The following is a 14,336-nucleotide window of genomic DNA, read 5'->3' as shown; positions in this document are numbered from 1 at the left end:
CATTTTGCCCAATAAAGTAGATGGGGATACCTGATAAATGAATTAAAACAATTAATATTTACAAGGATAATAAAACTATGAATTTTGTGTAACCTAATAGCTGAATTGTCCAGAGAGGGTTCTTTTTATGCTTAATACCTCCAATGTTTCCATCCCTAATATCTCTTTATTTGATAATGAGATTTATTCTGTACTGTTTATCAGGAGTATGCTACAGAGAGCAGCACCATGTCATCATAGGGCATTTTTCTCTGAAGCATTTAGAATTTCTCCCTGCTGAAGCAGTAAAAAGTTAAGAGGAAAAGTGGTATTACTGAACCTGTTAAAAAACTCTGCATAGGAAACTGAGGTGCTCCAATGGTGAAGCCTGGCCTAAGCTGTCCTGCTTTAGTTCTATGCATGTAGGATGCAATTAGGCCATTGTTAGCCCAAGTGTTCTATTTATTATGCACTAGGCACCCCCCTCCTTCTTGCTGACATCTCCAAAGTCTGGGGCACCATGCAGGGATGGGTGAGCCTGGGAAATATGGCTGGCAGGTAGGAAAGACACATTTTACAGACACCTGAATCACTTCCAAGTGTTGACAGCTGTATGAGAAATTGTACACAAAAACTCTATGGTAATACAGCATCCGGGAGTTTGTGTGCATGTCAGTAGTGCTGCCAACATATGATATACAGCTATACAAGCATTAGAGTTAAAGCCCAATTGAACATTCTGTTTAAGGCCCCTTTCACACTTGTGCGACTTATCCTGCGACTTGGGACTGCATACTCGCATAACAAGTCATACCCCATGATTTCCATTGAGTATTATTCATATCTGTGCGAATTCAAGTCGCAGCGACTTCAAAGTAGTCCCTGCACTACTTTGGTCCCACTTTGATGCGACTTAGGGTCCATAATCCTCAAGATTTTACAGGCAATGTTTTTAAGTCCAGTCAAAATCGTGGAAAAATCGTGTCAAAGTCGCGACAAAATTGCGTGACCTTCAGGTTCAGTGTGAAAAAGTGTGAAAGGGGCCTAAATCAGCTAAACGCATTTCTGCTGCTTCAAAACAAACAGTTCAATGTCATACAATATTTTATGTTTTTCTAAAGCAGCTACAGCAGCCTGAGTAGAAAAGATGTCCCCTGCTAGTAGCCACATAGTGGTACCCTTGCTCTCTGTGGGGAAGTTGTGGTCTCTTTGTAGAAGTCCCACACGCCTCAGGTTGAGTCAGACCCCTAACTGCAATCAGCAAAGCTAATCCTCTTTGCTGATTGAAAATCTCTGACTCAGATTTAGCAGGGGGCATGTCAGACCTTTGCAGATAGACCAATGTTAACACACAGACAGCAAAGGGTCCTACTATGCAGCATGCTGGCATGGGTCAGGCTTTTCTATGCAGGTTGTAGCAGCTTTTTAAACAAAATGAACTGTAAGAATTTGCAAATATTGTGTATAAATGTACCAGAAATGCATTTGGTTGATTTAAACTGAAATTTCATTTGGACTCTGAACAGTTGGCGTTCCATGTCAACGCTGCCAATGTTGATTTTGGTTGGTGTAGTATGCCTTTCTTGCTGAAGTAACTGATTATTGTAAAAAACTTTATTATTCAGTGTATTAGTCAAGCTTTCCAATTAACCTAAAATGATGTCCTTATTTTATACCTTTCTGCAGATTTCTGGACACGTATGGTAGCAGAAAGAGTTTACAGCCCCCAGTAGCTTCAGAGCACATTTTCATTTGTATGATAATCAGGATAATATTATGTCACTTTTACATGCTGAAGTTCATTTTAGTAAAATATATTCTTTTTTGTAGAGTTTCAGTTAGAACATTTTCTATTTAAAATGAATACATTTCCCATTAGAACAATTGTGTCAGTTTCTCCATTACCTTCAAAGATTTATAATAGCTATTTCAAACTTGCTGTTGTTTTAGAGAATATATATTTTGAGAGAATGTATCAAAACTGCAGTGTTAAAAATACTGTACATGTGGGAATGGTGTAAATGTGGGGAGACAACAGAATATATTATAGTTTGGTTATTTTCAGAATATTGTGGATGACTAATTTGATGCTTTGCAGAAAAAAAACATTCTGTTGAAATATCAGCTGAAAAAAATATTTTTAGCTTCTACTGTACTATCAGTTATTGCATGTTTTCTTTCCTATTCTTCTTTGCATGCTTAGTATTTCTATAGATATGGGATGATAGGGTCAGATTGGGCAACAATTTAATGTCTACAGACTGTAAAAGACATCACTGGCCCTCAGATCTGGAAGGTAATAAGGAAATAGATGTTACTGTTGGTTAGAAGCGTGGTTAGAGCCAGCGGCGTAAATAAAGGGGATTAGGAGGTCTTACCTCCCACCCCCAGAGCATACTGGCCCATCCCAAATGTCACTGAGCTACAATAAGAAGAAACACTGAATATACACTGTTGTATTGCCAGGCGCACATATAATGTATATTTTTGTTTTGTAATGCATACAGTAAAGTGAGTACACCCCTCACATTTTTGTAAATATTTTATTTTATCTTTTCATGTGACAACACTAAAGACACTTTGCTACAATGTAAAGTAGTGAGTGTACAGCTTGTATAACAGTGTAAATTTGCTGTCCCCTCAAAATAACTCGACACACAGCCATTAATGTCTAAACCACTGGCAACAAAAGTGAGTACACCCCTAAGTGAAAATGTCCAAATTGGGCCCAATTAGCCATTTTCCCTCCCTGGTGTCATGTGACTCATTAGTGTTACAAGGTCTCAGGTGTGAACTAGGAGCAGATGTGTTATTGGTTTTATTGCTCTCACTCTCTTATACTGGTCACTGGATTGTTCAACATGGCACCTCGCGGCAAAGAACACTCTGAGGATCTGAAAAAAAGGAACTGTTGCTCTACATAAAGATGGCCTAGGCTACAAGATTGGCAAGACCATGAAACTGAGCTGCAGCACAGTGGCCAATACTATACAGCCGTTTAACAGGACAGGTTCCACTCAGAACAGGCCTCGCCGTGATCGACCAAAGTAGTTGAGTGCACGTGCTCAGCGTCAAACCCAGAGGTTGTCTTTGGGAAATAGATGTATGAGTGCTGCCAGCAATGCTGTAGAGGTTGAAGGGGTGGGGGGTCAGCCTGTCAGAGATCAGACCATACACCGCACACTGCATCAAATTGGTATGCATGGCTGTCATCCCGAAGGAAGCTTCTTCTAAAGATGATGCATAAGAAAGCCCGCAAGCAGTTTGCTGAAGACAAGCAGACTAAGGACATCGATTATTGGAACCATGTCCTGTGGTCTGATGAGACCAAGATAAACTTATTTGGTTCAGATGGTGTCAAGCGTGTGTGGTGGCAACCAGTTGGGGAGTACAAAGACAAGTGTGTCTTTCCTACAGTCAAGCATGGTGGTGGGAGTGTCATGGTCTGGGGCTGCATTAATGCTACTGGCACTGGGGGGCTACAGTTCATGATTGGCTGAGATACAGCCAGGGCGCCATAGGCTCAGGAGAGAGAGGGGGAGGGGCGGAATGGCAGCTCTGAATGGAAACACGGAGCTGCAGCTCAGCTTGGGTGCCCCCATAGCAAGCTGCTTGCACTCCCAGACTATATGGAATAGCGTCCCTTGTTCACCACAATCTCTCCAACATAATACTGGAGTGAAGGGGTAAAATTTGGACAGTTTATTGGGGGTCAAATACCAAAAATTTAAAATTTTTTGATATAATTCCCAATGATTAATACATTTTCATGAAGCATATGTGGCAGCAAAAGCTTTTAGCCAACTAGTTTCCGGAAAAGATTTCTCCAGTAATTTTTCCCATTTGAGAACAGTAGTTAATAATAATCTATACATCTGACAGCTGTGCAGAAAACAGGAACAGAGGGACCAAAAAAAAAAAAAACATTACCTGCCTTGTATAATCAGTTCACATGCTTTTTATTGTTTTGGAGCAGAGGCAAATTTTTATATCAAGAAATACGTTTTTTACGTTTTTTAAAATAACAATAGGATTTGGCAATGCTAATATGTATCAAAAACTATTAGCTTATCTGAGTATGTAATAAAAAAAGTGTTCTGGTGCTTCCTTAAGACCCCGTTCACACTGGGGCGATCCGACTTGCCGGGGCGACCTCACAGGTCGCGGCTCGCACCGCGACCTCGGAGCGGCCGGCACGGACTTCATAACATTGAAGTCAATGCAGGTCGCTCCAGGTCGCCCTAAAGAAGCTCCAGACCCTTTTTCTAAGTCGGAGCGACTTGTGTCGCTCCTATTAGAACGGGTCCACAGCTTCTCTATGGCAGGCGACCTACGGCGACCTCTCAGGCGACCAGGTCGCCTGACAGGTCGCCCCAGTGTGAACGGGGTCTAAATACCCATATATAAACATGTCAAACGAATTCAACAAACATATAACAAATGTAACAAAAAGATGTTACAATGTTTCAAAGAAATACTCACAAGTGCATTTGTCAATCATTAGAGTTCACAATCCATTGAAACAATTCATTAAATTAATATGAATAAAGTGTCCAAAAATATTGCCAAATAAATGTGAAAATTTCTTGAGGTGCTAAAATGACAGTGCAGTACAACCCCCCCCCCCCCAATTACCCCTTTTTAGAAAGTAGGCACCCCAAGGAATTTGCTGAGAGACACGATGAGCCTATGGAATATTTCATTTTTTTGTCACAATTAATTGAGGAATGACAAAAAATCAAAATAATAATAATAATTTTACACAAAGTTATCACTGAAATTATATAGTTCTCATACGTGCCATGGGTATATGTGGAATTAAACCCCAAAATACATTCTGCTTCTTCTCCTGAGTACAGGGATACCACATGTGAGACTTTTTGAGAGCCTAGCCATTTACGGGACCCCGAAAACCAATCACTGACTTCAGAATTTCAAAGGGCGTAAATTGCTAATTTCTATTCCTCACTACCTATCGCTGTTTCGGAGGCCATGAAATGTCAAGATAGCACAAAACCCCCAAAATGACCCTATCTTGAAAAGTAGACACCCCAAACTATGTGCTGAGAGGCATGTTGAGTCCATGGAATTTTTTATATTTTGCCACAAATTTTGTGAAAATGAGAAAAAAAAATGTATTTTTATTTTTATTTTTTTACAAAAGTTGTCATTTAAATGATATATTGCTCACACATGCCATGGCTATATGTGAAATGACACCAAAAAACAAATTGTGCTGTTTCTCCTGGATACGGAGATACCACATGTGTGAGACTTCTTTGGCAGTCTAGCTGTGTACATCACCCCGAAAACCAATCACTGCCTTCAGGTTTTCTAAGGGTGTAAATTGTTGATTTCACTCCACACTACCTATCATAGTTGAGGCCATGAAATGTCAAGACAGCAAAAACCCCCCACCCCCCAAATTACCCCTTTATGGAAAGTAGACACTCCAAGCTATTTGCTGAGATTGTATGTTGCGTATTTTACAGATCTCGCTTTTTGTTTTTAAAATTAGAAAAAAAAAATAAGATTTCCTTTCCTTTCTTCATTTTCCAAAACAAAAGGAAGCTGCAAAATACTCACCATTCCTCTTAGCAAATTCCTTGGGGTTATTTGGGGGGGTTGTGCTATCTTGGCATTTTATGGTCTCCGAAACTGTGATAGGTAGTGTGGAGTGAAATCAGAAAGCCTGAAGGCAGTGATTGGTTTTCGGGGTCCTGTACGCGGCTAGACTGCCAAAAAGTCTCCCACAGGTGGTATCTCCGTACTCAGAAGAAGCAGCAGAATGTATTTTGGGGTGTCATTTCACATATACTCAAGGCATGTTTGAGCAATATATCATTTAAGTAACAACTTTGTGTCAAAAAAAAAAAAAAAGCAGAGACCCTACAAATTAAAATGATGGGTGTTGCAATGTTTTTTTCACACAGTATTTGTGCAGCAATTTTACAAACGCAGTTTGTTTGGAAAAAAAACACATTTTGTATTTTAATGCACAACAACGCACTATATTGCCCAAATATTTAGTAAAATATAAAAGATGATCTATGCCGCGTACATAGATACCAAACACGACATGCTTTAAAATTGTGCATGCCCGTGCAACGGCGACAAACTACATACATTTTTAAAGCCTTTAAAAGCCTTTACAGGTTACCACTTTAGATTTACAGAGAAGGTCTACTGCTAGAATTACTGCTCTCGATCTGACGTTCGTAGTGATACCTCACATGCATTGTGCAACTGCTGTTTACATATGACAAGAGACCAATGCTTGCGTTCGCCTTTGCACGTGAGCGCAGGAGGGCAGGAGTGCTTTAATTTTTTTTTTTTATCATTTGTTTAGCCTTTTTATTTTATTTTTACACTGTCCCTTTCATTTTTTTTTTTTTTATAATTTTTATTGTTATCACAGGGAATGTAAACATCCCCTATGACAGCAACCTGTAGTGACAGGTACTCTTTTTTAAAAAAAATTGAGGTCTATTAGACTTTAGATCTCTCCTCTGCCCTTAAAGCATCTGGCCACATCAAGATCGGTGTGATAAGATGCTTTCCCAATGGCGCTGTTTATATTCAGGGAAACCGAAGTCATGAAATGCTCGTAGCTTCCAGTTTCTTAGGCCATAGAGATGATTGGAGCCATATTGGTCTCCGATCTGCTCTATGGTCAGCTGGCTAAACCACTGGCTGCATTCTCGGATTCCCCAATGGGACAGGAGAGCCCGAGAAAACTATGGAAGGTGGGGGGAGAGGGGGGATGTCCGTTCCCCCTGCTTGTAAAAACAGTCTAGCAGCTATTTAACCGCTAGGATTGCTTTAACATGAAAGCGGACCACTTGCTGAAAAAAACGATACAGAGATGATGTCTAAACCTGCAGGCATCATTCCAGTGTAACCACTCAAAGTCCAGCAACATACCAGTATGTTGCTGGTCCTTGTTGGGCATATATTGTAATGTTGTTTTTTTATGCAGCCTGTGGGCTGAACAAAAAAAAGAGAACCCTAACAGATTTCTCTATTCACATTGATCGATTGGTGGTATGTCCACCATTAGAATACTGCCCTGCATCCACCCACTTCTAATGATGGGCATACATGCAGAGTTCTTTTTTTCCCTTCATTCACATCGATCGATCTGGATGAAGAAATCTCTGCAAAAAAAAATAATAAAAATATATGCCAAAGCATAGGGGAGATCGGGCCCCTGTGTCCACCTCTGCTGCTATGCTTCGCCATTTATGCTCTTTTTTTTTTTTTTACTGTAGTGGGGAAATCACCTTGAAGTCACAGATTTATGTATCATGAGAGCAAACCCTGTTGCTGTCAAAATAAGTAAATCAGTACTGCAGCTGAATGGCGTACCTGCAAAGCAAACAATGGTTAACAAAAAAACACAGTAACAGTACAGCAAAACAGCAGAATGACATACCTGCAAAGCAAACAATGGTTAACAATAAAACACAGTAACAGTAAAACATTACAGTATAGTATAAAATACAGTAGGAACAATAAAACGACAACTATTTTTGGCTGTTTTCTTTTTTATTTATTTATTTATGTATTTAAATGTTTATGGGTTTTTTTTTTTTTTTGTCTTTTTTTTACACTTTTATTGTACCTATAAACATTCCAGGTTGGGGTCTCTCAAAATGTGATAGCCATCTAACATCTTTCGAGACCCTGTGTAAAATGCCCTAGACTGTACCGTGCTATACCTTATACTAATACTTTACTAGTGTGTGGTAGTGACGGAAACAGTCACCAATGCAGAGACCAGGTTCGCCAGGACAGGAGTGCCAAAAATAGAGGGTGTCACGCCTATATCCGTGCTTACTACAGACACTTCAGTTTGCCCCTTCACTTCACTGCAAGCAGTTCATTGCACCTCAAGCAAACTCTCTCCCCCTGACTATGTGGGGCATTTACAAGCCGTTTGGGGAAGCCCCGGCAATTAGGTCGCATGGTGCCACATGCGCCTGATAGAAAGAGGTGTCTAAAAAGTGGCACGCTTGTATAGAAGTTGTCCACGTATAAATGGTACACCCGAATGAGGGTGAAACCAAGTCCCAAAAAATCTTGCTGCTGCTGCCTATGTAGTCTGGGTAGTTGGGGGGCTCCACATTGCTATCTTTCTCCTCGTAAACCATAAAACTACATGTATAGCCATATAGCCTGTTGCCCTGTCACAGAGCTTATACATCTTGACCCCATATCTGGCACGCTTGCTGGGGAGAAACTATTTAAAAGCAAGGTGGCCAGAAAACTTAATCAGGGACTTGTCAACGCAAACACCTTGTTGGGGGATAAACAAGGCTGGTTTACGAGGGGCTGAATTTTGTGGAGCCAGTCATATCCAGGGTCATCCCAAGGACGACAGAGTTCATTGTAACTGAAGTGCATAAGCCACAATATTTGCTTGTATCTAGTCTTGGCCATGGCAGCAGAGAACACGGGCATATGATAAATTGGGTCAGTAGACCATATAACCGCAACTCTTTTTAGTTGAGGGATGCCCAGAAAGGTCCATGTTGAGGGATAGGCCCAGAAAGGTTTTAATTCGGGAACTGCTATAGGTTTCCAACCAAATTGTCTGGCAAGGGTCAAATTTAGATTTGTGGCGGTGAATTGATTAGCATACAAATTGCTTTGGTCTACAATAGATCTGTACAGATCTTCTGTGAAAAAAAGCTAAAAAAAACCCAAGGGGAGTAAAATTTTCTGTTTCCACTTGATTTCCGGGTTGGCCAGTGACTGGGGGAAGTACAGGCGCTGTAGAATCTGTGGGCTTCTAATCAGCATTTGCAAGCACATCAGGAAGGTACTATGGGCTCTAGGGGCCTGCGTTCTAATTATTGGTGGCTGCAGGCCACTACTTGTGCTAGCCACCGCACCAGCTTCAACTGCACTTATGGGACTCGCCACATCACCAAGTGATACAGCAGTGCTGGTTTGTCTATGACCAGGGTGTACTAGGCCGCTGATGCTCGCCAATTCACCAGAAGCGGCACTAGTACCGACACTCTGCTGCATATGAGAATCATGCAGTTTTTGCCCCTCAGCAACAGAAGAACGGGGTCGGGTACGCCTGACCTTAGCAGGGACCTCTACTCCGTCGTCAGAGCTATCGGTCAGAGTGCAGCTGTTCTCTACAGGTTTGTATACTGATCCTGATTCTGACATTGAGGACCCCCCATTGCTCTCACCTGTCATGCTCAGTATCATGTAGGCCTCTTCACTAGTGTACCTTTCGTTTGCCATTTTGGCTAATAAATTTACAGGTACCTAGTGTGACTCGCAAGTAAAAAAGCACCAGGTTGTCAAGGACTGTTTGAACCGGTACAAAAAAATAACTGCTAGTGCTAGCAGAGATCAGGCCTGACTCTGCTAACTCTGCGGTTTTGTGTGTTGTGTATTGGAAATGACAATGATCTATTAATACTGCACTTCTTGGGGGCTGGGCACAGGGGGTCCTTGCCTGGGATATCCATTGAGAATGGGAGTGGAGAGTTTAAAAGATTGATCCAGAGGGCTGCAGACTGTCACTCCCCACAAAGGAAAACGCTTGCATGCTGGGTTATCACATTACCAGCCATTACGTCTGGTGAGTGAATTCATTATAAGTGGTGGTGGATCAGATTTTTTCTTGAGGTGACAATAATATAAGAAGACAATAGGAACACACAACTTTTTATTTTCACATTCATTTAGCACAATTTTTGGACACTTTATTCATATTATTTCAATTAATTGTTTCAATGAATTATGAACTCTAATGATTGACGAATGCACTTGTGGGTATTTCGTTGAAACATTGTTACATCTTTTTGTTACATTTGTTATATGTTTGTTGAATTAGTTTGACATATTTAAATATGGGTATTTATGGAAGCACCAGAACACTTTTTTAATACATAGGGCTCTTTCACACGGTCCGCCTCCGTAGGCGGATCCGTGCTGCTCAGTGGGGATCGATCCGCCAATCCCCACTGAGCGGGCGGACGACAGCTCCGTCTCCGCTTGCAGTGCGGAGAGGGAGGTGTCACAGCTCGCGCTGCTCTCTATGGGGGATCGGATGAGAGCGGACCGTCTGTCCGCTCTCATCCGATCCGATCTGATCCCTGAACAGATGGAAAAATAGGGTTTCCATCCGTCCAGATTTCACGTACATGATCGGATACGGATGGCAGCGGGTGTCAGCGGAGGTGTCTCCGCTGACATCCGCTGCCCCATAGAGCTGCATGGAGGATCCGATCAGAAACGCCTAAAAAAATGACAGGCGGATCTGATCGGATCGCCCATGTGAAAGAGCCCTTACTCAGATAAGCTAATCATTTTTGATACAATATCAATTTAGTAATAGTTTTTCTTTCACACAATAGGATTTATGATTTAACCACTTCTGGACGGGAAGATTTTCCCCCTTAATGACCAGGCCATTTTTTGCAATTCAGCACTGCGTTACTTTACCAGACGATTGTGCGGTCATGCGACGCTGTACCCAAATAAAATTGATGTCCTTTTTTCCCACAAATAGAGCTTTTTTTTGGTGGTACAAACAAAAAATGAGCAACAATTCAGAAAAAAAAAATAAAATAAAATTTCACTTTCTGCTATACAACCCCCCCCCCCCCCCCCAAAAAAAAAAGTAAAATTCTAATTTTTTTCATAATTTTAGGCTAATATGTATTCTGCTACATATTTTTGGTAAAAAAAAAATCCCAATATGCGGATTTTGATTGGTTTGTGCAAAAGTTATTGCGTCTACAAACTAGGGAAAAAGATTTATGTCACTTTTATTTATTTATTTATTTTTTTACTAGTAATAGCGGCGATCAGCAATTTTTTGCAGGACTGCGACATTGCGGCGGACAGATCAGACCCCTAACTGACATTTTTTCCACTTTTGGGGGGGATCAGTGACATTACTACAGTAATCAGTGCTAAAAATATGCCTTGTTACTGTAATAATGACACTGGCAGGGAAAGGGTTAACCCAGGGGCGATTAAAGGGTTAGGTGTGAGCCTAGGGGATGTTTTCTAACTGTGGGGGGGTGGGCTTGTGATATCAACACAGAGACATGTGTTCCTAAATAGCAGGAACACAGGGCTCTGTGTTGATAGCAGAGAGGACAATGACCTGCTGTGTTTACAACAGCAGACCGCCATTCTCTCTTCACGGGGAGAGATTGCGGATGACCTGCGGCAATCACAGTCACTGGCCCTGCGCTTCTGCTTCCCTGCTGGCCAAGTGGGTGCGACTCCGGTGGCGCACGCACCCACAGGATCGCTTTTGCGCGCCCACAGGATTGCTACCACGAACTGCCGTACAGATACGGTAATTCATGGGAACCTGCTGACCTGCCGCCGTTTAAATGCGGCAGCTGGTCGGCAAGTGGTTAAAGCACTTTTAAGGATTGTAAAAGTATTTATTTGGTTATACCTACAATATATACACTTCTGTGATTCTTTTGCCTATATTTGTGATTGAGACATTCTCAATAAGACAGCAGCGGTATCAGGTAAGAAGAAGAACCAAATTTCACCTAGGCACGGTCATTTGTTATACATTTTTTTATGCTAATATGTACCCTAGTGATTCATGTCAATGTATGAATTTTGATGACAGTGTTATCTTATAGAATAAAAAATGACCTGGTTTTTGTCAGAAATAAATGTTACCTATAACAGCCCATAATATTTTATATTCTAAAGATTCAATTGATTCCCTTATTCTTTATTTAGCCCTGTAGGAACCCTTGAAATATACATGTATGAAGGATTGTTATTGGAAAGGGAACATATGAGATATATAACTTACCATCTGTCCTGTCTGTAAACTTTGGACTCTTGCCTAGCGTTCCAGTGTTAACAGTCTCTGATGAAATGCTTAGCTTTGTGTTTGGATCTCGTTTTGGCTTTGGAGGAGGTTGTTTCCGGGAACAACTGCTGCTTTCATCATCAGTACCACCGACAGAATGGAGGGACTGAGAACGCACAGAAAATCCACTAGAACATGGATGTGGTAGCCTATCTTGCGGTGCAGGCATTGTCATAAATCCCATGCGGAAGTGTTTATTGACGTAATTCCCTTCACTTCCCCTTACCACCTCTCCACCAATGCTGTAGAAAAGGAAAACAAAAATACATTATTACTAATATTTCTAGTGTTATTTTTTATATCTTCTAACAAATATAGAAAATCTAATTTAGGTAACATCAATGCAGAAAAGAATATATTATTAATAACAATTTTGACCACCTACTTATCTGTCTACAAATTTTGTGCAATTTTAGCAAAACACGAACCTTGTGCGTGTAGGTGATATTTTAATCTCATATTAGGCTAATCCTATTAATGCTGAAGTTGAATCTGTTTATATTTGACCTTCCTGTTTCCTACCTTTCCCCTTCGCGCTAATTAAACTTTTGAGAAAATCATTTCCATTTTCATTAGGAACCCTATTTTAGACCCAGTGCTTCTCTATGCAATGCAGGCAGATCATGGTCATGGAAGGTGGGAAGAGCTGGCAGGATACTGTACATAGCTTCCAGAAAACATTAAAGCATTGTGCCTCAGTACTCCTCTCAAGTTCCCCTTGCTCTGATGTAAGCAGTGGGATGGTTTTTGACTTATGATGATATTAAAATGCCTTTATGAGTGGATGTCAGTCTGGAGGAGAGGGAGTCCCTAGGCAGACTGCATTTGCAAGCAGAGCACCCTTGGTGGTACCCAGAGATGTATAGTAACTAAGTAGAACTACTTCACTACTGTACTTAAGTACCGAAAGGCGGTATCTGTACTTTCCTAGAGTAGAATTTTTTTCTCCTACTTCCACTTTTACTTCACTACATTTTTCAATGATTTCAATACTTCTACTCTGATATTTTTTTTTGTGCTGCATAGTTACTCGTTACAATTATAAAAATTACCACTGCCAGAACAGTAGATGGCAGGATTCATGACGCTCAAAACATGTGTATTATCAGCGCATACGAAAATAAATGCTACTGTATGTATAAATAAAAGCTGCATTTGAAATAATAAAAAACAATATGATGTTCAAACTTTTGACTTCTTTCTTTAATAACTACATAACACAGTACTTGTACTTTTACTTTCAGTACTTGAGTAGCATTTTTTTTTCAAAACTACTGGTACTTTTACTTTCAGTGCTTGAGTAGCAAAATTTAAAAAAAAACTACTTGCAATACTTAAGTACAAAAAATGTTGAATACTTTAGTACTCCTACTCAAGTCACTTTTTGATCGAGCACTTCCACTTCTACTCAAGTCACTTTTTGATCGAGCACTTGTACTTTTACTCAAGTCACTTTTTGATTGAGCACTTGTACTTTTACTCAAGTATGGGTTTCGAGTACTTTATACAACTCTGGTGGTACCCACATGTGATGTTGAGTCCTACGATTGAAATAACTGAAATCCGCTTAATGAAAGGAGCTGGTCAGGGATAGTCAGACTGGGGAGGAAAGGGCTAGATGATACTGGACAGTTACAGCAAACAGCAGAGTTATTCCTTTATAATTTAATAAAAGAAGAAAATTTGAATAAAATAATTCTATGCTATTAATATATTTTAATTGTAAGATTTCCATGTTTGATATACTGATGATAGAGTGTTGATCAAATGCAACTGGAATTTTTAGACTGGATCAAATCAAACCTCCATTGCAAAAATATATTTTTTCAGATTATTCTGTAATGTGGGTGTTGTTTTTACAGTTGTTTTTGATTTGTCACCACAACATGCATGTGAATAAAGTTTTTGTTTAAGGGCTGGTTCACACTAGTGTGATGGCAGACATTGCATGTGATTCGCACCACAATCCTGTGCAGATCACACGCAATGTCTGTGCAATGTAAACTGTAAGGCTGAATTGGCATCGCATTCGGACCAAACATGTGTAGGTCCTTTTTTTCTTTGTCCGCACCAGAATCGGATCACATGGGTGTTCCCATGCGATCTGATTCTGCAAATCGTGCTGCGTTTTGCAAATTGATTGTGGGGTGTCGTTAACTTAACATACACTTCGCAATCAGTTTTCATGAACAGGTTGCGATTTTGATGCGGTGCGAATTTTCAGTGAATTCGCTGTGAATTAGCACCCCATCTAGTGTGAACCAGGCCCTAAAGATAACAATGACTATTATTATAATGATTATTTGATTTTTTAGGAATGCAATATATACATCAGTGGCAGAGGCATAACTAGAACCTTCAGGGCCCCGGTGCAAAAAAAACATGAAGGGCCCCCCGAGCCCCTGGCCGGACCCCTTCCCTTCAAGCCTGGGGCTTTTCCCACTGATACTGGGGCCCTTTACTCTTGTTGCGA

At 40.6% G+C, this 14,336-nt stretch overlaps 1 protein-coding gene across 3 annotated transcripts in view; it reads right to left on the bottom strand.

Annotated features, from left to right (window-relative positions):
- NYAP2 (neuronal tyrosine-phosphorylated phosphoinositide-3-kinase adaptor 2) overlaps positions 1–14,336 on the bottom strand; it is a 323,386-nt gene that overhangs the window by 69,491 nt on the left and 239,559 nt on the right. For all 3 annotated transcript variants that reach the window (XM_082249989.1, XM_082249990.1, XM_082249991.1), the window contains one exon: positions 11,804–12,105. In XM_082249989.1, the coding sequence (XP_082106115.1) occupies positions 11,804–12,105 (302 nt within the window). The remainder of the gene's footprint in view (positions 1–11,803; positions 12,106–14,336) is intronic.

This window comes from Pelophylax lessonae, assembly GCF_965119305.1.
Source record: "Pelophylax lessonae genome assembly, chromosome: 3".
Taxonomy (NCBI): Eukaryota; Metazoa; Chordata; class Amphibia; order Anura; family Ranidae; genus Pelophylax; species Pelophylax lessonae.
This window is presented reverse-complemented; position numbering and strand designations above follow the sequence as displayed.